Raw genomic sequence first — 24,324 nt, forward strand, 5'->3', positions numbered from 1 at the left:
TGGGAAGGGTTCCGGCCCCGCCTTCCGCTCTCTCGTGCCTCTGAGCCACCCCGACCCTTGAGGCACAGGTATACGAAAGGAGCGCCTGGAAACGGAATGCCCACCCGCCGCTCTGTATTGGGCTCGGCAGGAGGGCGGGGCGGACCTCTGTGACGTCAGGACCACGCCCCTCTGGGAGGGTGCTGCGCCTGCGCCAGAACGGCTGCTTCGCTCCCGGAAGTGGAGGGTTGGCACGGAGAGCGCCGCTGGGTCTGGGTGCCCGGAGGCCGAAGCACTCGCGGAGCTCGCCGGTCAGTCCCCGACCGCCATGTCGTCCTTCGATACCAATCCCTTCGCAGACCCAGTGGACGTAAACCCCTTCCAGGTAGAGCCCCCAACTCACTTCTCCCCGGTGCCAAAGGCCACCGCCCGGGCCTCTCGCTGGAGCAGAGAGACGTGGCGTAGGAGACGGCCTGTCTGCCCAATGGGAGAATGGGCTCTGAGGGCTGGCCTTTCGTAGTGTCTGGGGGGCGGGACTAGCAGCAGGTGGAACTGCGGAGGGGCGGGACGCTGTAGCCTGGGAAGAAGTGGTAGGACCCTCTAGCTCCCCGGATGTAGCTAGCCCCTTTGGCCGGACATTGCTGGGGAAGCATACGGTCGGGGAGAGAAGCGACTTCACCTGTGTGGGAGGTGTGGCTACTACATCCCTCAGTCTTGGGGAGACACCTGCTTTGAGTCACGTTAGGAGAGGGGGGTGACAACAACATAATGAAGAGGTAGAAGCCTCTAGTGGGACAGAGAAATGTGGGAACATGCCACGTTCCACTCTCCCCCCCCACTCTCGGAACAGCCAAACTAGCCTACAAGGTATAGGAGACCCACCGAGATTTGCTAGGAAATCTCGCAAATCTTTTTGCTAGATTTGCTAGGAGATTTGCCAGGAAGGTTGGAAGAGGGTGTGGGGATAACCGACGCACACTGAAATACGGACTTGAAAAGAATTCCACACTTTGGCTATGGGTCTATTTTGGACTGGGATTTGGCTAGACAGGAGAGAGAGCCCTGGTTAGGGAGGGAGGAAAAGTGAGGGGGCTCTGAGGGTCTTGAAACACAAGGAATGTTGGTCTGATGGACGCGTGTGTTGGCTAGGGAGTTGAGATGTGCTGACCTTTGAGCTGGCTTGACCTTTTGAACAAAGGATAGCTGAAGAAGTCTTCCTACTTAAAGCGGAAACCTTTCTGCCTCTGAGCTAGGATACAGGGGTAATCCAGGGGTAATCTTTTGCACAGTGACAGGCTGGGGCTCCTGTTAACTCCAAATCTCCTGTGCCTCCTTTTCATGTCTGCTCAAAACCGGTTCTAGAGAAGCTTAATTGTGCTGACTGGTGATTTATGAGCCCTGAGGTTTCTGCTCTGTCAGTATGTTACTAGGCACATTAACTCATCTTGCTTGTGCTTTATCTGGTCATTGGCAGCTGCAGAGTTTCCTGCAGGCGTGGGGAAAGTACTTTGAGGGTGAGGTTTCTCCCCTTGAATTCCTTCAAGGTCGGTGCAAAGACAAAGGAGACTAGAAGGGAATAATTGTACACTCTCAGGGGAGTGAACATTTTATGTTTCTTTCTTGGTCTCAAGGTACTTAGTCAAAGGGAGCCCTCAAAGCAAATTTTGGTAGCTTGGTCTTTGTAACATCCTGAACATTCCTCTTACAACTTAATGCTTCTTGACAGACCTTTGCAAGGACCTTGTCTCTTATGTAATTCAGTCATCTCTATTAAGTAAAGAAAAAAGCATTTGCATTTTTTTTCCCCTGCCAGTGTCATCTGGTAACAGTTTGGTTTAATTACAGAACTGCTGTATGACACTGGGATCTAGTAGTCTTAAAAATTTTTTTAATCTTTATTTTTTTTTGAGAGAGAGACAGAGGGTGAGCAGGGGAGGAACAGACAGAGAAGGAAACACAGAATCCGAAGCAGGCTCCAGGCTTTGACCTGTCAGCACAGAGCCCGACGCGGGGCTCGAACCCACGAACTGCGAGATCATGACCTGAGCCGAAGTGGGACGCTTAACCGACTGAGCCACCCAGGCACCCCATTAAAAAAAAAAATTTTTTTTTTAATCTTTGTTTTTGAGAGAGAGAGACACACAGCATGAGCAGGGGAGGAGCAGAGAGAGTGGGATCTAGTAGTCTTTTGGAGTGTGTTCTGTGTAATGATTTGCTTTTTCTTCCCCCTCTGTCAGAATTGGAAATAAAATGTCTGCTGCTGTCTGCCAGAAGCAGTCAGCCATCCAGAGATGCGGAGAGCTTGTCTCCAGTGCTAGCAGTGGGCGAGATAGTTGGCCCGAGTGCTGCCCAAGATTAATAGCAGCTTGAAAGTCTTAGTCTTAAACCACATCTCCAGCCCCAGGAATGATTGTGCAAACTGTGGTAGAAGCAACTTCTGCATTCACCGAGACAGTCTGTCCATCAGGCAGCTCCAGGATATGGCAGGACAGGAAGCAGCTGTGGTCCTGTAAAGAACAACATCTGGTGGGGGAATCCTGTGTGGGAAGACAAGAGCTGGCTGGCTGGGACTCTGCTCCTCCTTACCCTGGGCCGTGTTTTTCCTCTTGGTGCACAGTTCTTCGGGGAGAAGGAACTTTGGACGTGATGCCCCCCCCCCCCCCCCCAAGCTCTTTCACCTGGAGAGCTGCCCTCCCTTTTTGTGATGCTGGTGTCTGCTTTCCTGACTGCCAGGGCTGGGACATGGGAAGGGTGCAGCCCTTGGGTGACTGGGTGTGAACCCAGCTTCATTTACCCAGGGTGTTAGCACAGAGCTCAGGAGAAAACAAGGGGAGAGGCAGCAGACTCAGAAACTGTCACACCTAGCCAGCTTTCAGAGCAGAGTCATGCTTTCCATCACTCTGTGGTGGTTCATGAAAGTGTAGTGTTCAGAGTCCATGGTGGAGTACTGGAGCTGGGAACATCCTCAGGAATCTATTCTAACCCCTCGGTTTAGAGAGGAGGAAACCAGGAACCCAGTGAGGATGGTACCTGCCAGAGTCACCAGCTAATTTGCAGTGGGAAGGGGCCTAGATCTGGGTCTCATTCTCAGGACCTTGCTGTTTTAAAGGTTTTTGAAGTTCAGATATTGGTCTTAAACTGCGTTGGGGTTATTTAGGCCAGCTTCGTCATCACTGTCCCCATTCTTGAGAGTACTGGTAGGGGTGATTAGTACTAGCCAAGTGAGTTTTACCATTTGCTAATTAGTATTAGCTATGCAAGTTTTTTTCCCCAGTGTGTGGGGCTGGGATAATACAGATTATACTGTGCTTTTTAAGATAGTACTTTATTTATTTTTTACAAGTTTGAGAGAGAGAGAGCTCATGCTTGTGCGTGCAAGCAGGGGAGGGGCAGAGAGAGAGGGTGAGAGAGAATCCCAAGCGAGTCTCAATCCCACGAACCATGAGATCATGACCTGAGCTGAAACCAAGAGTTGGACGCCTAATCAAGTGAGCCACCCAGGCGCCCCAGGATAGTACTTTATAGCAGTTATGTTCTGAGTAATAACCAGTCCTGAAAGGTGCTCAGGGTTATGTGGTCAAACAATTTTGGGAATCACTGTTTTTTTCTTAAAGATTGGCAAGACTTGTTTGTTAAAGGCTCTGAGCAATCCTGCAATAAAGACATTTGCTCAACTTTTTTTTAATTAAAAAATTTTTTTTGTTTCATTTATTTATTTTTGAGAGACAGAGAGAGCCCAAGTGGGGAGGGGCAGAGAGAGAAGGAGACAGAATCCAAAGCAAGCTCCAGGCTCTGAGCTGTCAGCACAGAGCCCAACGTGGGGCTCGAACCCGCAAACAGTGAGATCATGACCTGAGCCGAAGTCGGATGCCCAACCGACTGAGCCACCCAGGCACCCCTAGCACAAGTTGATCTGACCCAGAATTTCTCAGTTATCCAACCATGGAATCCTTTTTCTGCTAACTCTTGTGATATGCCCTGCAACTTCTGGTGTGCCTTTAAATTGACTCCTTTACCCTTGTTTTTTATCCACCTCCTACTTCCACCCACCTCCCCGCCCTGCAATGTGGGTGTGGGCTTATATGACCTCTTCTCTGTGTGGAGTTATACTTGAGATTCTTAGCAAACTTCCTGCAAAGGAAGAGCTGTGAATGCAAAGTTGTCACAAGAGTGCAGCAGAGGTTTTACCAAACTTCCAGGCGGAAGCAGGAAACTGCAAGCCAAGTGTTGCCGATTTCACAACCTCCCCCTGACACTCCCTAATTCCTGTGCTTATTATGGTGCATCTGCTTTGTACTCTCTGGATCTTCGGGTCCTACTATGGACCGATTCCAGCATGTCTGATCCCCAAAATTTCTCAGGCAGTCTTGTCAGGTGGTGAAGAAGTAGAGGGCTAAAGGTGGGCATCGTGCCCATTTGAGTTTTCAGCGCTTAGCTAACAAGCAGGTCACCCAGACCAGTGCTGGGGCTGCTTTCCTACTGGGCATTTCTTCAAGGCGGCGGAGGGGGGGGCGGGGGGGGGGCGGTGGGGTGTGTGAACTAGCTGGTGGTGCTGAACAGAGAAGGCCTTTCAGTGCCATGAGTTGCCAGATCGCAGAATATCACTTTCACACATTGCCTCCTTGCAGTTAAAAGATAATCTCGGTGGTGTGGCTGCTTCCCGAGGATTTAAAACTTTTCTCTCCTGTGGGAGGAGAAAGTGGTGGCAGAAACGTGATTTGGGTGCGAACAAAGTTCCCTGCACAGACACTTCCCAGAGAGGGTGGGCTCCAGCTTGACTATAGCTTTGGGAATTCTTACAACCACCAGATGGACCTGTTAGAACTTTCCTGTGGAACAGGAGCATTGTCTCAAGAAATTTGAAAATGGTGAAGTTCATATAGTTTGAGTCCAGACAGCTGCCAGATCCGGGGGGTGGGGATGAGGGTAAAGGGGATGGGAGTTATCTCCCTGCCTTTATGGCTGGCACCTGGAGCCAGGCTGGGTGATTCAAAAGCACTTGGTCAGAGACACAGCTGGACTTTAACCCTACAATTCTGTTAAGTTTTCTTTGGAGCTACTTGGAGCAGGATAATCCTGTGTTCAGAGAAATGGTAATATTTAACCAGGACAAACAAGGGGTCCTTGCCACTCTTTCAGAGAAGAGTGCCAGTGCACATTACCAAGGTGTGACCCGCCCAGCAGTGCTCCTTTGAGGTGCCTACACATTTATGCACATCACTGAGCTCCTGCTGCTCCAAGGGCCTGTGCAGGAGATTGAGGTAAATGAGCCCACGGCCTGCCAGCGCTTCTGATCTGGCAGGAGAGCCAAGAAATGCTAGCTGTTCAATGATAACACACCGTGGGTATGATGAAGGCATTCGAAACTTGGCAGAAGGAACTATGAGGGATCTGAGGAGGAAGAGCAGAGTCCTTTGGTAGAAAGGCTCAGGCCGAGAGCGGATGGGAAGAGAGGATATTTCATATTTCAGGTGACAGAGCACCAAGAAGCAAAAGGCACTTGTGCATACTGTGGCCCCGCAGCCCCAGGCGCCTCCTCCCTCTTAGAGCCTGCCACCTCTCTGGCCACTGGCCTGGGACACGTCTGCTGCTTGTGGCACACTCGCTCGCCTGGCAGTCTCTCCTGTACTTCTCTCTGCCCTCAGCCTCTTTAACACTGGGGCGCTCACCTCCTTCCACCTGTTTTGAGGCTGTGAAGGCTGCAGTTCTGTCCTTTGACTTTGTTCTCACTGTATACCTCTCTGAGTAAGGTTTTCCATTTACACTATAGCCAAGGCGCACAGGGGTTCCATACAGACCAGGTTCGGCCACTGGCCGCTGACAGAATCCAGAGGCAGAGAGACGAGCAGTGGTGGAACAAGAAAGGAGTTTATTTCAGCAAGACCAACACCGGGAAGACGGCGGACTAGCAGCTCAGACTGTCTCCAAAGTGCCGAAAATACTTCAGGTTTATATAAGGAAAATGTGGGACAGTGGTGGGTGTGTACATGTAGGTGGGCAGTGAAGGTCAAGTCGAGCATAGTCTTGGAGTCAGTCAGGTGTGGGGCCTTGCTGGCTCAGGGCAGTTCTTGTTGCTTGAGGGGGTAATTTCAGTTCCCTGTTCTCATCAGGGGATGCTCTGCCCTTAGGGTCTTCAGCCTGAGCGCAGAGACCAACTGGAAAGAAGAACCCAACTAGAAAGCGTGAGGTCACAATGGAGGCAACTGAAGTCGTCTTTCACTGCGGCTTCAGAATAGCATCCACATCCCAGTGATCCCAGATCTAGAGCTGCTCTAGGGGCTCCTGGCTGGCTCCATTAGTAGGGCATGCAACCCTTTTCTTTTTTTTTTAAGAACATGCAATTCTTTTTTTTTTTTTTTTTAAGTTTATTTATTTATTTTGAGAGAGGGAGAGACAGCACACACATGAGCAAGCAAGCATGAGCAGGGGCGGGGCAGAGAGAGAGAGAGAGAGAGAGAGAGAGAGAGAGAGAGAGAATGAATCCCAAGCAGGCACCTCACTGTCAGTGCAGGGCCTGACTTGGGGCTCGATCTCAGAAACCATGAGATCATGACCTGAGCTGAAATCAAGAATTAGATGCTTAACCAACTAAGCCACACAGGTGCCTTGAAACTCTTGCTCTCAGGGTCGTGAGTTGAAGTCCCACTTTGGGCATGGAGCCTACTTTAAAAAAACAAACATGGGGCACCTGCTTTCACACACCCGCTCCTGAAAAGCCTGTTCCTCTCCCGTGATCACTAATCTTGCTCAGGGGTGACACTGTTCCCCGGTCACCCAAGTTAGCCACTGAGTTCCTCAACTTCCCTTCCCCTCCCCCTTTCTTGCCCTAGAAGTGGCTGAGCCCGTGGCATCTACCTGAGCAGGGCCTCTGGAGTCTGTCGCCTCTTCTCCACCCCCAGTTATCATGCTTTTAGTTCAGTCCTCACCATCACCCCTGTGGACTGTGGCCCCGGCCAGTCCTCCCTCCCCTCTCACTGTGCTCTCCTCACCGTGGCAGAGATGACAGTCTCTAGTTGTCCTCCACCTCTCATGGGTGGAGTCCAAACTCCTGCTGTCTGGCCAACCCTTTGTTCAGGCTGGTTCCTTGGCACTCCTGGCTTCTGTCTCTCTTCACTGCACGGCCCCCGGAACCTTCTGTATAGAGGCCACTTTTCAGCAACAGACCTCAGTGGTGGAAACCTGAGAAAGGTAAAAGGGCCCAGAGTGACCACTGGGCTGTATGCAAACAGGCTCATTAGGCGACCCACCTCAAAATAGCCATTAGTCCTGGCTGACCAATGGACTACTGACAATTGGCTACAGGTACCGAAAAGGAATATTTTGTGCATTCCCATACCTCCTCACCTCCCCCCCATAACTCCAGCCCCCAGCACTGCCTCTTGACAGTCTCTCCTTTGCTGTCCTGCCCGCTGCTCCCTTGCAGTGTTTTCAATAAACTTCTGTGTCCTTTGTCCTCCTGTCTTGGGTGAATTCCGGCCTCCACCCTATTGAGTTGCCCCACATCCTGTGCCCTGAACACATAGAGGTGTGTTTGCCTTTGCACATGTTGCTTTTTTTTTTTTTTTTTTAATGTTTATTCATTTATTTTGAGAGAAAGCACAAGCAGGTGAGGGGCAGAGAGGAGAGCCAGAATCTCACGCAGGTTCTGTGTCATCAGTGCAGAGCCCAGTGTGGGGCTTGAACCCACAAACTGTAAGATCATGACCTGAGCCAGGTGCTTAACTGACTGAGGCACCCAGGCGCCCCACAGTGCTGCTCTTGCTTCCCTCCTTAGTTCTTGCTAAACTTTTGTCCTCTCTCAAGATCCAACTCAGGTGCCATCTCCGTGAAGCCTACCCTGACTCCCAGACAGCTTAGTCCCTCCCTCCTCTGTGAAGCCCTCCCATCGGCCCTGGCCCTGCACTAGTCACGTGCTGTCACTTCCTGCCTTGGCTTCTTGTTCTCTGTCCTGTCCACTTCTTGAGGGCAGGAACCAAGGCTTTTTGGTCAGGGTCCTAGCCCCGCACTTGGCGTGGGACGGTTCGCCTAGGGAGTAAACGAAGGTGGAAGGAGATGACAAGTGTCTCAGTTTGACCAAGGACAGGCTGCTGCCAGGGGTGCTGGCACCAGGTCCGAGAGGGCCTCGGGCGCCAGGCCAGGTGGGTCAGCCTCACTTTTCTGGGCCACTGTGTCCATCACTGCTGTGGCAAGGAGAGAGGCCTGGGTGCACGTTGCTCATTTGATGGGTCCTCAGGCTCTTTTTAAAAATGTGTGGGTATGTGTGCTTTTAAGGTAAAAATAACATCACATTGTGGAAAATTCAGAAGACAAAATAGATCATTTGTATTTCTGCCAGTCTTTTGCAACCATTGTTGTTCTGATGTGTTTTCCTGCCAGTCTCTTTTCACATGAATGCTTTTGACAAAATTGTTATGTGGTATTCATATAACAAAGTCTTTTCCATATTGCTGCTCTATGTTTATAGCTGTGGTTATTTATTTATTTTAAAAATAAAGTTTATTTATTTATTTGGAGAGGGGTGGTAGGGGCAGAGAGAGAATCCAAGCAAGCCCATTCTGTCAGCACGGAGCCCGATGTGGGGCTTGAACTCACAAACTGAGAGATTATGACCTTAGCCAAAACTGAGAGTTGGACGCTTAACCAACTGAGCCACGCAGGTGCCCCATAGCTGTGATTTTTAATGGCTGTTCAGGCCATTGAGGGGATGTGTACCAAAACATTCTTGGGCTCACTGTCGTTGGACAGTTAAGTCATTTCCTGATTTTTTACCTCCTATTGTAAGCACTGGTGCAATAAATCTCTTTGTAGGTACAGATTTTTACATATTTGTGTCATATTTCCTTAGGATGGATTTTCAGGTAAGAGAGTACCGAGGTTATCTGTGGCTCTTTTTACTTGGGACCTAGCCACTTGGTTGGGGGATGATTGCTCTCTTGTCCTATGACACACAGCCTTGTCTCCAAAGCAAATAGGACTTCCCAAGAGTTCCAAAGTATTGGTAACTCTGCCTCCCAGAGAGAATGGCCGAGTTTTTTTAGCTCATGAGGTATTTATTTAATGTGTTTATTTGGAGCCTGAAATAAACCCCACACTGGGAGCTTGGGTGGAGTGTAGGAGGCGAAAGCAAGAAAGAGTCACAGCTCAAGCACAGCCGACACCTGTGACATGGAAAGTGATTGCCAAACTGGAAACGAATGTGTTTTTCAAGGCCCTTCCCGGCAGAGCTCCAGCGCCTGCCTCTTTTCCTCTGGGTCCTCACACCCCAGCCACACGAAGGGTTCCCCTGCCCCAGCAGTGGTGAGCCTCTCCTCCGCTCCCTGGCCTCCCTTCCCCTCTTTTTCACTCTGCCCTGGGCTCTTGTACTATGTGCACGTGTCTCTGCGATAGTCATCCACTCCAGAAGGTCAAGAGCTGCATCCTGTTGATCTTGGTTTGTCACTCACACTGTTTGTGACTCTTCCCAGAGTGAAAAGAACCGAGTGCAGGAGCATTTTCTTTGTTATATATTCAGTAAAGGGCATTAGCCAGGCTCAGTCCTTTGTGTACCAGGGGGGTTTTGGGTTACCTCTCTGTAGGTGAAACTTAGCTCTCGCCATCCTTTGAAATGACTACTTGACCCACTTCCGAGCCAGCTGATGCTTAGTGGGAAAGAAGCTTGCTGCTGTTGACTCGTTACTTGTGACTCAGAGTAGAAGCTGAGGGTCTTCATTCAGACCAGTCAGTGTGGTCCTTAGTGCAAGACTCGCTGCATGTCTCCTAACACAGGTGTTCCCCCAAGGACTTCCCTGAAGTCCAGGAATAAAAAACTGAGCAGAAGTAGTTGTCTTGGTCACTCATGGTGTCCCGTCAGTGTTCCTCAGGAGGGGGCTTCATTCATTCAACCACACATTGAGCACCTTCCGTTTGTCAAGTGCCCCAGGCTTTGGGGGTACACTGCTGAACAAGGTAGACCCTCACCTTGCCCACTCGTGTCCCTGGATACAGACAACTTGAATTCAGAATCTGGCTCAGCTACCACCCCTGGGATCTTGGACAAGCCACTTCCCCTCTCTGAGGCGGGGCTTTCTCCAGCTGCAATCTAAAAAGACATCCCTCACGGGGTGGTCATGAGGTTGAATGAGGGGACACCTCAGCTGAACCACAGGGTTCAGAAGCTGGTTGAAGTGACGATTTATCTCTGTTCTTTCAAGGATGGAATAGAACCAGGATTATTCTAGATGCACAGGAGAGAAGTCAAGTCATTTCAGACAGTGGATGCCTTAGGGCACTGGGCCTTAATTCTTTTGAAGAACCAGGTTGAGGAAAGCTGGTAGAACCTTCTTTTCTGACAACTCGACACAGTGGCCGGTTCTGGGGTGACTAGAACTTCAAAATCGCATCATTGTATAAGGACACTCAGTAAATGTCAGCTCCCTTCCTCTTTCACCAGGCCTGAGCTTCTCATCTTTCAGAAAGCACCCAGGTCTCCCAGAATGTTCCAGGACCGTCTTCCGAGGCAGGGTGCTTGTGGGCCCTGGGGCTGCCACAGTGATGCAGGTACCCTCCAGCTTTGGGGCAGTATCACCCAGAGAAAGTAGAGGAGAGCATGTGGCACATACTGTCAAATACTGTTTGACTTTCTGCTCTGCATCGGCCCTTCCGCAAGCACTAGGAGCCAGAAGTATGAACTTGAGAGAGAAGCATCTGGCTGTGGAGGTTACAGCATGCTGGTGGAGACAGTATTTGTTTATGGCAAGTCTGGTGAGGGGTAAAGGACCAAGCTTTAAGACTTTAGAAAAAGGAGAGATCACTATGGACAGAGTAGTCAGCTTGCCCACCCCCAGAATCCTCTTCTGGCTGACCTTGGTAAAGAAAATGACATCTCTGCATGGGTCTGAAGGTTGCCTGTTAAACGCACGCACCTCAGCCAGACATGTGGGTCAGCGCCCGAAACAGCTACCAGAGCCACCCCTCTGTCTTCTGTCCTGTGACACACACTCAGGTAACCAGTTCCTTGCATGGTGGATCTGATTTCAGTGACTTCAGCTCACTCACTGTGCTGTGGCTTGGTGTTTGCTGAGTCAGAAAGGGGAATGGAACCTGAGCTCCAGATCTTCCTTGTGGAAAGTGAGCCCAGTAATTCTGGGAGAAATCATTCAGCCAATGAATAACCTCAAGGCCAGTTCCTCCATCTCAGGTGGCCTTCTGAACCTCACCTTGTCCCTTTAAGTTTCAGGGGCCACCGGGCAGGAATGCTGTCCAGCAGAATGGACATAGCCACATTGCCTCCTTGCGGAGGAAATTGGGTGGGGGTCCAGAGATGAGGTACGTCTAGAGAGAAGTGAGTTGGGGCTCTGGGCCCAGGGGCCAGCCAGCCACAGTCTCACTCTTCAGGAACTGGAGACTCAGGTGGGAAGATGAGAGTTAGTATGTGTGAAAAACATCAGAGAACATGCTCACTGCTGACATTCTGTGAATGTACAGAAGAGGGAGCCAGCCATCTTGAGATCTAGGACAAGAACGGCACCACAGTAGGATCTGTTTCCACATCTAAAGAATTGAGGGGGTTGTTCCCTGAGGGTCTGTCTAATGTTAATATTGTGTTTGAGAATCCAGTCTGTGGATTCTTGGTGGAGGTGAGGCCAGGACAGCAGGATGGGAGCCTGTGGACCAGAAGTGAGGGATGGGGGTTAGGTACACAGAGCGGGGCCTAGGGGAGGCCTTGTAACCTGGGCCTTGGCAGAGTCCAGCCGTGGTGTGCCCAGCCTTCACAGCTGCTCCTCCCAGAGCCCAGGCATCGCTGTGGAGCTGGACTTGAGCTATTACCTATTATGTACGGGGAAGGGGAAAGGATGATGGAGTGCTGGGAGGGGGTGACATGAGGCCAAGTGGCCCCAGGCCATCAGGGAGGTGCTCGGTGGAGGAGATGACAGGAAGTGCTGTGCAGGCCCTAGGCGGGAGGGCTGGCCTTGGAAGAGGTCAGATGGAGAAGGGAAAATTGAAGACTCAGGGAAAGACTGCGTTCTGAAGGACATTTTTGCATTTTCTTGAGGGGAAAAAAAAATGAACCCAAAAACATTCTCTCTGCTTTTCATCTGAGCCCTTCATGCCTCTGTTCTTAGCAAGTGTGCCTGATTTAACAAAATCAGTACTGGCAGCCCGCAGTGTGTTTTTGTTCCAGAACCTTAAACCATCCTTTAAAAAATAAGAGGAGAGTGTGCCTGAGTGGCTCAGTCGGTTAAGTGTCCGACTCTTGATTTCGGTTTAGTTCATGATCTCATGGTTTGTGAGTTTGAGCCCCATGTCAGGCTCTGCACTAACAGTACAGAGCCTGCTTGGGATTCTCTCTCTCTGCCTCTCCCTGTGTGTGCGGGCACAAGCCCACTCTCTCTGTCTCTCCCCCTCTTAAAATAAATAAATGAGCTTAAAAAAAAAATAATAAGGGGCACCTGAGTGGCTCAGTCAGTTAAGTGTCCAACTTTGGCTCAGGTCATGATATTGTAGTGTGCAAGTTCGAGCCCCTCATTGGACTCTGCATTGCTGGTGCAGAGCTTGCTTGGGATTCTCTTTCTCCCTCTCTCTCTCTGCTCCTTCCCCACTTGCGTGCTGTCCCTCTCTCAAAATAAATAAATAAACTTCTTAAAATAAATAGGAATAAATGCTTTCTGTAAAATAATAAAACAGTACAGCAAGGTTATAAATTAAAAAGTGAGTATTCCTACCACGCACTCCCTCCCCCCCAAACTACTCAGTCCCCGGAGGTAAATACTGTAAACTCTTTTGAATCTGTAAAGGGCACAACAAGGACATGGTAGTGTCTGTTTTGAGGTCTCAGAATGTAAAGCTTGCTCTAGGTCTCTTCTGGGAAGTCATTGGGGCTGAACTCCTTTCCCAGAAAGGGAGAAGAGGTTGCAGCTCTGGTGTGGCAGGGGCTGGGCAGAGGACCCTTTCTGGAGAGGCTTTTCAGGCCACCAGGAAGGGCCTCACCTCAGCCCTGTATCCCTGAGGCCTGCTGGCCTGGGAGGGGCCAAGAGATGGTTCTCTCTTCTCTCCAGTGGCTCATGGCTGTTTTTGTTTGTTTTGCTTTTTACCTTTGCAGGATCCCTCCGTGACCCAGCTGACCAATGCCCCGCAAGGTGGCCTGGCTGAATTCAACCCCTTCTCCGAGGTTGGTGAGCATGCCCTCTTTCTGAGTCCCTGGGTCCCGTGGGTGGTGCCAGGTTTCTGAGGCAAGGATCCTTGGCAGAGGCAGAGACAGCTCTGAGAAACTGCAGTCCTAACGTGAACTTGGGGTGGGGATAAGGATGAAGAAGTCAGCAGTTCTCCCCTTGGGATTTGTCATCTGGGCCCCTCCGTGAAGAGGACAGGACAGCGCTGAGAAGCTGTGGCTCCAGCAAGGCCAGGGGGGCCAGGTGAAGCATCACATTGCCCAGAGCATGAGGCTCAAAGGCTAAGAATCTGCAGGGCCAGGCTGAGGCCTGCCCCAGAGGGAATGTCCTTCACAGGCAGGGGCACAGCACTCACCCCACTGTGGGTCTGCCCCCGTGTGGCCAACTAGTGGAGCCCTACTCATCTGCCTCCTTTGGTGTGTCCCACGCAGACAAATGCAGCGACAACAGTTCCTGTCACACAGCTCCCTGGGCCCTCGCAGCCGGCGGTTCTCCAGCCCTCAGTGGAACCAACCCAGCCAACCCCCCAGGTACTGTTGACAAAAATCCCTTTGCCTCTTTTTTCCTGAGATGGTAGCACCAGTAGCTGAGCCCTGAGATTGGGGGAGGAGGTGGACAGAGGACCTTAATTCCTGGCTGCCCTTTAAGGGCCCTTTTGATAATCTCTTTGGAGCTGGTCACTTGCACATGGAGGGTCTGCTCAGCCAGCCTATATCCTCACCCCCACCCCATTACCACCACCAAACAATAACCAGGCTAGGGTCGTTGGTGCCTTCAGAGAGAGCATTTGCCTCTGTTGTGCCATTCTGGATCCTCGTGGGGCCTTTGGTTTGTCCTCTCACTCAGGGCCCCGAATCAATCAATCTATCCATCCATTCATCCATTCTCCTGTCCTCCCTCCCTCTGTCTCTCTCTCTCTCTTTTCTTTTTTTAGCCTCTTTTATTTCTGCCTTCCTTCCTATTTTCCTTTGTCCCTTCACCAAATACCGTGAATCTTGTCTGCTTTGTGTCTGACACTCGACTCCCCATCACCTCGCCGTCCTGCCCCGTGCGCCTCACCACCCCAATGAACGTGACCCACAGTGGAGTTGTATGTTGCAGCTCCTGCGTAGACAGGCCAGCAGGTTCCTGCCTACCAGATTCCTGGCAGTGAGCGAGCTCTCAGAGAGGCAGATGCTACTAGGAGGAGATAGTATTCTCAGACACAGCTACATGCAAAAGCTTCCGAAGGTAGGCGAAGTGTAGATGAGCATGAGGGAGGGCAAGGCCCAAGCCGGGCTTTGGGCTCTCGTGGGCCCCAAGAGGCTCTCGCCTTCTGACCAGACTTGGGAGGGAAGGCTGAGATGTTCAGCATGGTCCAGGATCGTCCATTCTGGTCCTGCTTTGGCCCCCAGTGCCTGAAATTGACCTGCTAAAGTCAGCCTTGGCTCTTTGGAGAACGCCTTTTGGAGAGAGTGAGAGAGCGAGGGTGTGTGTGTGTGCACATGCGCGCGTGCACGCGCGCACACATATATACACATATGTCTGGCTTACCGTTCTGCGAGGTGACTGGTCTGATACCTGTTTCCTAAAACGACTGTAGACTTCGGGAATAACCAGGCCCCAACAGCTGTAGCCCCTGGAAGGAGTGGGGCCCTGGGCTGAAACGCCAGGGCCAGCTCTGCTTGGCCTCACGTTCCCTAGGTGCCTCACTCAGAGGCTCTTTCTGGACAGGGGATGAAGCTTGGACTCCGCACGTCATCAAAGCCGGGCAGAGCAGGGCCAAGCCTAGGGGGCTGCGCTGGGGTGTAGCCGGTCACATTTTCAGGTGGACCTCAAAGGGTCAGCTCCTGGGGGTGTGGTGGGGTGGTACTTAAATATGGATCCATGAGGCTCCAGGTGCACGTGATCTGTCCTCACGTGTCCCCTCCGCACTCACTGCTAGCAGGTTGCACTGTTTCCCCTGTGCACACACACCCTCCAGGCTCTTCAGATGAGGTGCAGCTCTCTGGGTTTCTGGCTACAGCTTAGTCTCTTGTGATGCCGTTTTCCCTTCGCTGTTACCCCAGAGGTCAGTGTAACTGAACTTTGCCTGCATTCCAGAATGGGGGAATGTTCTCTCATCTCCAGCTCAGGGGTCTCCCCTTCATCCCTGATCCCAGATTAAGGCTGGTTAACGGCTAAGGGGACAGAGGTGGTGTCCAGGCAGTAGGAGACAGGTCACCTTGGCCTGTCTGTGGTGGTCTCTGGTACCCAAGACAGCATGGAGCTGGGACTGTCTCTCCCTGCATGGGGCAAGGCCCTTCTGACTTTCTGCTCACACTGACGACTGACATTGCCCCTCTGTCTCCCGTGTCCGGCTGCTCCACTTCCGTGCCCCCCAGGCCGTGGCCTCCGCAGCCCAGGCGAGCCTGCTCCGGCAGCAGGAAGAACTGGACAGGAAAGCAGCCGAGCTGGAGCGCAAGGAGCGGGAGCTACAGAACACTGTGGCCAACTTACATGGTAAAGGAGGCTGCCGGGCCCTGGGCTGCCAGGCCTGGCACGGGAGCTCTTCCTGAGCCTGCTTGTCCTGGGGCAGCCCTGGACCCCTGTCGGGCTTTTGATCATCTTAGAGCAGCCCTGGTGCTAGTGCCAGGCAGGGCAGGGAGATGGGGGCCAGGAGACCTGCAGTGTGGACCTAGCGGGTGTGGTTATTTCTGCACTCCTTCCCAGCCCTGAAATTTTTGCTGAAGTACGGACACTGGTCCTGCAATTCCCCTTCATCTTCACGAAAATGACCCCTTGTGCTTATGGGTTGGTTGTTCATAAAAATAATCACATAGGCCATTTTGCTCTGTTTGTGAGTGCATTTGGGATCTGTTAACCTTGGAGCAGGCTTGTGTGTGTTCGTGTCCCATCACCCTTTTCCCATCCCACTCCCTACCCATGGAGACCCTGAGCCCCACTTGCCGGTGCCCTTCTGGAGCCCTGGTTTGGCCCGTAAACTGCTGGAGTGTGCACCCTGCCATGCTGCTGTGGAGGCTGGGCCTCACCTCGTCGCGTCTTTCTACACAGTGAGAGAGAACAACTGGCCGCCCCTGCCCTTCTGGTGCCCTGTCAAGCCCTGCTTCTATCAGGATTTCTCGGTAGAAATCCCTGCTGACTACCAGCGGATATGCAAGATGCTCTACTATCTCTGGATGTGTGAGTCCCGCCCCGGCCCTCTTGAGCTTACAGGTGAAATGAGGTGTGACTCCAGGGCCCTTTCTGTGCTCTGGCTGCTCCTCCCCGCAGACTCCAACCTTCCTCAGTGCTGGGCCGGGGTAGAGGGTACCTTCTGCCCCCCTAATTGGCCCTCCACAGTCTACTCCCTGTGCTGGGAACCTCCCCAGAAGGGCCAGTTCACACCATGGATCACGTAGAGTGAGACTAATGGGAGGCTTCAGAGTTCCTGTGGGGCTCGTTGCCTTCAAAGGCCACCCTTAGGTGAAGGCCTCCCTCTGCACAAGTAGCCCAGCTACTCCCTGTAGCTCCAGTGTGGGCCATCTAGGGACAGGGACAGGAGTCTCCAAGGGCTTCTTTCCCTCAAGGATCAGCCCTTGAGTCTGCACCTTCCTTTCACTGCCACTCCCCACCCCCATCATATATCTGGGCCGTCCCTTCACCTCTTAGGAACGTGGTTTGGTCCCTGGTTTTGCTGCCCCAGAAAATCAGGATCTGGGAGCTCACTGCACCTAGATGCAGACGAAGGTCCTGTAGTATTTCTGCAGCTCCCCTCACTGTATGGACCTCACGTCCTCCCAGGGGGTGGTTCACCATGCCTGGGAATCCTTCAGTCACCTTGGCACGAGCCCGTATCTCTCTCTCCTCCCCCTCCCCAGTGCACTCGGTGACTCTGTTTCTGAACCTGCTTGCCTGCCTGGCCTGGTTCTTAGTTGACAGCACCAACGGAGTGAACTTTGGCCTTTCGATCCTGTGGTTTATCATCTTCACCCCCTGTGCCTTCCTGTGTTGGTACCGACCCATCTATAAAGCCTTCAGGTGAGTGGGGCTTGGACAAGGGGTCAGTGTATGACTGGCATCCCAGGTAGCAGGCCAAGGGCCTTAAGCCCAGGGGCCCCATCCTAGTCTTAGAGCAGAATAGGTTGGTGGGGAAATCTACTTTCCCATTCCCACCCACAGTGAGAGCAGACACGGATCAGGAGCCATTTTCCTAAGTTGTTGTGCCTGGGGTCTGCTCTGGACACTGTCCTTGGGTTAGGCATGGGAGATCTAGGGAGGGGTCTGCAGCTCTTCCCTGTGTTCTCACTGCTCCCATTCTTTCTGGTGCATTAGGATTTCAGATGCTGGGTAGAGGGAGGGGCTGCTCAACCCCCTTCTGAAGCATTAGCTACTCTCAGAAAGTCTGACTTTGATAAGCTCTCCATGGCTTATCACTCCAGGCTCTCTTGAGCCTGCTGAGTGCCAAAGCAGTTGACCTAGAATAAATACTGTGGACCTGAGTGGAGCTACCTCACAGACCCCTAGGGCTTGTGCAGTTGTGCCTCGGAGTTGATGCTTTCAGGCCTGGGAGCCTATCAGGCCCCGGGAAGTTGGGGGGCAATGGCTGAACCCTCCCATGTACTCTGCAGAGGAGACCTGCGGCCTCAATCTATTCTAGCCCTCAAGGACATGGAGCTGGAGGTCTGGTCTAGGGTTCTGTGCTCCCCAAATACCTTTTCTTCCACCCAGGCCTACAGTTTTATTATTAGATATTTATACCTTTGGCTTAGATTTCCTTGCCTTCTATGAAATGCAAACACATATACCAGGAAATGGACTGTTAGGCTCTTTATATTGTTTTTTTGAGTGAGCAACTTTATTAGCTCTTTGAGTAAGGGGTCAAGCATTGACCCCTTAAACTGGAAGGCAAGGAGGGGCAAGCCTGTTTTGATTATGGTTGTGGGTGTCTGTGTCCTTATGGACAATGTGGCTGGTCCCCTGGAGCTGTCTGTGCTCCCATCCTGCCTCCTGGCTCCTAATGAGGACCGATGCCATGCCAAGTGAGGAACCTGAGGAATGAGCCCCAAGCCCTCTTGTGACTTCGGATTTCCCCCTCTCTCCACAGGTCTGACAACTCTTTCAGCTTCTTTGTATTCTTCTTCGTATTTTTTTGTCAAATAGGGATCTACATCATCCAACTGGTTGGCATCCCTGGCCTGGGGGACAGGTGAGACCTGGGGCAGCACGATGGAATTACATTTTAGAGGTGGCTTGGCCTCTCTCGCTCTGCTATCCTCATTCCCAGAGGGCCCTTGCAGATGACCCGTCTTCTACCCTAGCCGGGAGAGGGGTTGGGTGGACTTGCATCTGCCTCCGTGCACTGCCCCCAGTTCTTCACCGCTCACCAACTCACTGCCTTGCCTCATCTACCACTTTCTGGGGCGTTGTAAGTGGACTTGCCCTGAGTCCTTAGGCTACCTGGCCTAAGTCCTATGGAGGACTGCATTTATTCCTTTTCTCCGGCCACACCCTCCCAGAGGCTAGGGCTACTTCTCCAGGCCCCAGACAAGCTCTTGGATTTGGGCAGCTGCTGACAGATGCCCTGGCTTTTGCAGACTCTGTGCTGTGACTTTTCCCAGAGGCCCTGTAATGTCAGGAGATGGAGCCCTAGCCTCTCTCCTGGATTGCCTCCTTCTTGCTTTGAGCGTATAACTGGCTTGAGTTTCCTGGGCGCTGTAGTCCTCAGTTCAGAATTAGCCTTAGAAAGAAAACCTGATGGCTGATGTTTTCCTTTCCGCCCCAGTGCACAGGGAACATCACAGAATGGTCAGGCTGACGCTTGGCTGAAAGCCTGGGCCTGGAAGGGCTGCACTATTTTGGTCCCCTTCCTCCAGTGCAGCTGATCCAGAGAGGAGGGAGGGGCTGACTCACCTTGCACTCCGAGCACGTCCCCGCTGCCCTCCCACCACCCCTCTTCCCTCTCACCTTGCTGTTTCTTTTTAAAAAAAAAAAAAAAATTTTTTTAACGTTTATTTATTTTTTAAGAGACAGAGAGTGAGCAGGGGAGGGACAGAGAGAGAGGGAGTCACAGAGTCCAAAGGAGGCTCCAGGCTCTGAGCTGCCAGCACAGAGTCCGACCTGGGGCTCGAATTCAGTAATGGTGAGATCATGACCTGAGCTGAAGTTGGATGCTTAACTGAGCCACCCGGGCACCCCTCACCTTGCTGTTTCTAATCTGGCCCTTTTCTCTTTGATTGGTGACCCGGTTTCATTACTCACTATTCTTAGTGAGATCCTGGAAGACAGGCTGTGGCCTAACTGCTGTTTGCTTCTAGACTCGGAGTCAGAAGGCTTGAGTTCTGGTCCGGACTCCCCTCTGCCGCCCCCCTGCCCCCATGACCTGCCTGGGCTTCCCTCTCGAGCCCTGCAGCCCCCAGTTTCCCAGTGCCTTCCTCACCTCCCCTCCGGCCCCCCACAGCTGGGTGGATGTAATCCTCCTTTCTTGTTACTGATTGTGAAATACCCATAACATTTGTTTTATTTACTACTTAAACCGTCTTAAAGCAGAACATTCAGTGGTGTGTAGTAGATCCACAGTGTTGTGCAGCCCTCACTACTGTCTAGTTCCAGGAAACGCTATATCACCCCAAAGGAAAACGCCATACTTAATCCCTCCTTCCCCGAGCCCCTGGCAGCTGTTAAGCTGCTGTCTGTCTCTGGATCAGCCTATTCTGGACATTTCATATAAATGGAACCATACAGTAGGTGGCTTTTTGTGTTTGGCTTCTCTCAGCATAATGTTTTTTTCTTTTTTAATTTTTTTTTTAATTTTTTTTAATGTTTATTTATTTTTGAGACAGAGAGAGACAGAGCATGAGCGGGGGAGGGGCAGAGAGAGAGGGAGACACAGAATCTGAAACAGGCTCCAGGCTCCGAGCGGTCAGCACAGAGCCCGACGCCGGGCTCGAACCCACAGACCGCGAGATCGTGACCTGAGCCGAAGTCGGACGCTTAACCGACTGAGCCACCCAGGCGCCCTTCAGCATAATGTTTTTAAGGCTCATGTTGTAACATGGATTAGTATTTCATCCCTTTTTATGGCTGAATCATATCCCATCCATCTGCTTATCCACTCATCAATTGATAGACCCTGGGGTTTTTCCACCTTTTTGCTGTTGTGAATACTGCTGCTATGAACGTTTTTGTACGAGCTGTTGAACACCTATTTTCAGTTCTTTTGAGTATGTACGTAGGAGTGGAATTGCGGGGTCAGATGGAAGTCTGTACCATTCTGTACATGTACAAGTCTGTACCATGTCTGTACACACATGGTGGTGTGTGAGAGCTCTGGTTTTTCCACATTCTCACCAACTCTGGTTTGGTTTGTTTTTTTTCCCAGCCTAGAGGTAAGATACCTCACTGTTTTTTGTTTTGTTTTGTTTTTGTTTTTAAACTTTAACATTTATTTTTGAGAGAGACAGCACGGGTTGGGGAGGGGCAGAGAAAGGGAGACATGGAATCTGAAGCAGGCTCCAGGCTCTGAGCAGTCAGCACGGAGCCCAACACAGGGCTCAAACCCATGGACCTTGAGATCATGACCTGAGCCGAAGTTGGCACTTAACCAACTGAGCCACCCAGGCACCCCCGTCACTGTTTTTTGATTGACATTTCCTGAATGACTAATGATGTTGGCCATTTGTGTATCTTTGTGGAGAAATGTCTATTCAAGTCTTTCTCTAGTAATTGGGTTGTCTTTTTGTTGTTGACTTCTTTATATATTCTGGATACCAGCTCCCTATCAGATATGTAGTGAACACATTTTCTCCCCCCTGTGTATTATTTTTCTCATTCTTGTGATAGTGTCCTTTGACGCACAAAGTTTTTTGTTTTTAAAAAAAAAAATTTTTTTTTTTACATTTATTTATTTTTGAGAGACAGAGAGAGAGCATGAGCAGGGAGGGCAGAGAGAGAGGGAGACACAGAATCTGAAGCAGGCTCCAGGCTCTGAACTGTCAGCACAGAGCCTGACACGGGGCTCGAACTCAACGTGAGGTCATGACCTGAGCCGAAGTCAGACGCTCAACCCACTGAGCCACCCAGGCGCCCCTTTTGTTTGTTTGTTTGTTTGTTTTTTAATGTTTTTTTTTTTTTATTTTTGCGACAGAGAGAGACAGAGCATGAGTAGGGGAGGGGCAGAGAGAGAGGGAGACACAGAATCGGAAGCAGGCTCCAGGCTCTGAGCTGTCAGCACAGAGCCTGATGCGGGGCTCGAACCCACAGACTGCGAGATCATGACCTGAGCTGAAGTCGGACGCTTAACCGACTGAGCCACCCAGGCGCCCCTGTTTGTTTTTTAAAGTTTATTTATTTTGAGAGAGAGAGGGAGCCGGGAAGGGGCAGAGAGAGGGAGAGACAGAATCTCAAGCAGGCTCTGCACCGCCAACACAGATCCCAACGCAGGGCTCAAACTCCTGAATCATGAGATCGTGACCTGAGTCAAGACCAAGAATCAGCCGCTTTTAACCGACTGAGCCACCCAGGCGCCCCAGGTCTCTGATCCATCTGGAGTTAATTTTTGCGTATGGTTGAAGTGAAGGACCAGCTTCATTGTTTTCCATGTGGATTCTTTCCCCATTTACTGGTCTTGGCATCCCTGTCAAAAATCAGTTGATGATAGAATTATCAGTTTGTTTCTGGACTCTCAGTTCTATTCCATTGATCTGTATGTCTGTCCTTATACCAGTACTGCACTATTTTGAGAACTGTGGCTTTGTGGTAAGTTCTTATTTAATTCAGGCAGTGTGAGGATATCCCCTTTTATAGATAAGGACACTGGGGCCAGGAAGGTGATGCTGGAGGCAGAGGGGCTGCCCTGGGCCCCAGCAGGAGGAGCTGAGGTGACAGGATGAATGCGATGGCTTGGCCAGTGGTCCTCCTTCCCAGAGGGGGGCCTTGGAAGCAAGCAGCCAGGCTTTCCACGTCCCCTAGAAGAGCAGGAAAAGGCCCTCCCCCATGCTACTCCTGACTGTGAGGGCCGTGTGGGGCCCTTCCCTTCAGCCTTCACAGAGGCCTGGCCTCTCCCAGGCCGAGGGCTCGTGGCCCCCTGGGCTCTGTGCTGGAGGGAGGTGCCTGGGTGGTGGCTGGTCAGCATACAGCGGCCACTTAGAGAAGAACACCTCACAGGGACCTCTGGGGCCCATTCCCACTGTGTCCCTTCTGGCCGCCTCCTCCCTTTGCAGTGGTTGGATCGCAGCCCTGTCTACACTGAAGAAAGACCACTTGGCTGTGTCAATCATCATGATGGTGGTGGCTGGCTTCTTCACCCTATGTGCCGTGCTCTCACTCTTCCTTCTGAAGCGGGTGAGTGCTGGGTGCTGGCCCAACAGCAGCCCAAGGAAGCCGGCACCCCTCTCCTGCCTTTGCCTCGAGCCCATCACTAGAGCATTTGGGCTTCCCGGGTCCCAGAGGTCCAGCGGCTGTCACCAAGGCTCTGGATGGGAGGTCAGGTGGGACTCCAGGGCGGCCTTCTCACCCCAGCCTCTTTCCCCAGGTGCACTCCCTATACCGCCGGACGGGGGCCAGTTTCCAGCAGGCCCAGGAGGAGTTTTCCCAGGGCATCTTCAGCAACAGGACCTTCCGCAGCGCTGCCTCAAATGCTGCCCGAGGAGCCTTCCAGGGGAACTAGTCCCCCTGACTGTCCTTCCTCTGCCCCAGCCTTTTCTCTTGCCTGCCTTCTAGCTGCACTTTCCATGGGTGCCTTAAACAGTGGTTATGCCCAGCACAGACCAGGGGAGGGTCTTGCCGGAGTTCTTCCTCCTTCCTCAGCAACCAGCTCTCCGTTCTGCTCGAGAAGGGGAGGGAGGGACAGGGACTTATTTTTTACATAACAGGAAAAAAACAAAAACAAAAACAAAACAAAACAGTCTTTCCTTCTCTGGTGGTAGTTTGGTAGGATTCGAAGCTGTGGGACTGAAGTTCACTTCCCCGTACCCACGCACATACACGTACATACTTGGGATCAGCAGCTGACCTGGGCCCATCCCAGGTGGAGTCTTACTTCTCCAGGGTCCTGGGACTTCACTTCTCCCCTAGCAGGCCTGGCCCAAATATGGCTCCACACAAAAAGCCTGTGGCTTCCACAGTCCTTCCTTTCCTTCCCTCCCAGGCTTGGGGTAGTCTCCCAAGGGCTGCCCTTTAGGTGAACTGCAGTCCAGGTGGATGGCAGGCTCTGTTCCCCAGATCACTCTGGGGTGGTCTCTGGGCTTCCAGAGCCTCTGGCGTGGTCGCCCCAGGCTCTTCCCTGCCTTAACGTTTCTCACAGATTCATAGACCTTTAGTGCCCCCTGCACCTTCCTGGTATGGGCAGCGCCTGTGCCCTCTGGGGCCCTCTCTGAGCTCTTCCCTTTTTAGACTTACTGAATGTGCAATGGGATTGTTGGGATGTGGGAGTGGGGTGGGGAGGGGAGGGATAAAAGACATTGGCCCCAAGTTGTCTTGCCCAGCCTTTGGCAGTTTTCTAGGAGGGTGGAGTCTGGTTGTACTGGTGTGGTTTGGCCCTGTTTGTTTGATTTCCTCTCCTCCTGAGGGATAGCAGCCCTTTACCATGGCCTCAGATTCTACTCTACTCTGCCTTCCACTATCAGCAATAAGTCGTCTGTATGACTCTTAGGGAGGGCAGGAAGAATCAGTCCAGAACTGTACCCCTTCATGCTGGACTGATGAGCCATTTTTTCTGAGGGTTCCAGGCTCCATACCCTGAGTAGAACCTAGGTCACCTTTCACTGTTCCTGGGGATTCCTCAGGTGTGTCAGTGTGATGGGCACCTGGGAGTCCCCAGGTAAAACCTGTACCCTGTCCTCCAAAGGCTGTAGGGGTGGGTGTGTGGACTGAGGGGACCTCTCAAAAAGCTGGCCAATTGCCTGCCTCTGGAACCTGGATCCCATCCCAAGGCAGCCTGCAAACGGCCAGCTCACCAGCCCCAGAGCCACTGAATGATAGTGGCAGTGACCAAGGTTTTGTAAACTTTCTGGTGTTTTTTTCTTCATGTATAAATGTATATGTTATGTCTCAATTTTTGTGCTTTAAATAAAAATGACATTTTCAGACAACACTGGTCCTAATGTCTTGTGGACTTCGGAGGATGGGGGTGGCCTACGGACCCTGAATGGAGCTGCTCCAGTGATGAGGGGACAGTTAAGATTCTGCGATTCTGCATCTGGCCACCCTGTTCTGGCTGGTCTAGGAGGGGCCAAACCCC

General features: G+C 51.8%; 1 protein-coding gene across 2 annotated transcripts; it reads left to right on the forward strand.

Annotated features, from left to right (window-relative positions):
• The first annotated feature begins 186 nt into the window (after positions 1-186).
• SCAMP2 (secretory carrier membrane protein 2) lies at positions 187-24,175 on the forward strand. Of its 2 annotated transcripts, XM_019441448.2 has the most exons (10): positions 187-364; positions 13,058-13,126; positions 13,559-13,657; positions 14,229-14,357; positions 15,491-15,608; positions 16,161-16,289; positions 16,967-17,126; positions 18,193-18,294; positions 22,307-22,427; positions 22,618-24,175. In XM_019441448.2, exons 1-10 carry the CDS (start codon positions 308-310, stop codon positions 22,750-22,752), a joined length of 1,119 nt encoding a protein of 372 aa, XP_019296993.1. In that variant the 5' UTR covers positions 187-307; the 3' UTR covers positions 22,753-24,175. The 2 variants fall into 2 exon arrangements, with proteins under 2 accessions (XP_019296993.1, XP_019296992.1); XM_019441447.2 differs by lacking the exon at positions 14,229-14,357 and having other exon boundaries at positions 190-364.
• The last annotated feature ends 149 nt before the right edge of the window (positions 24,176-24,324 follow it).

Source organism: Panthera pardus, unplaced genomic scaffold (assembly GCF_024362965.1).
Source record: "Panthera pardus isolate Hobbes unplaced genomic scaffold, ASM2436296v1 HiC_scaffold_24, whole genome shotgun sequence".
NCBI lineage: Eukaryota > Metazoa > Chordata > Mammalia > Carnivora > Felidae > Panthera > Panthera pardus.

What these genes read in the sequence shown, in the direction of transcription:
- SCAMP2 (XM_019441448.2), top strand. Translation starts at nt 308, where the DNA reads ATGTCGTCCTTCGATACCAATCCCTTCGCAGACCCAGTGGACGTAAAC. An exon ending in AATTCAACCCCTTCTCCGAG is followed by an intron (nt 13,127 to 13,558) that starts GTTGGTGAGCAT and finishes TGTCCCACGCAG; the next exon opens with ACAAATGCAGCGACAACAGT. An exon ending in CCCATCTATAAAGCCTTCAG is followed by an intron (nt 17,127 to 18,192) that starts GTGAGTGGGGCT and finishes CTCTCTCCACAG; the next exon opens with GTCTGACAACTCTTTCAGCT.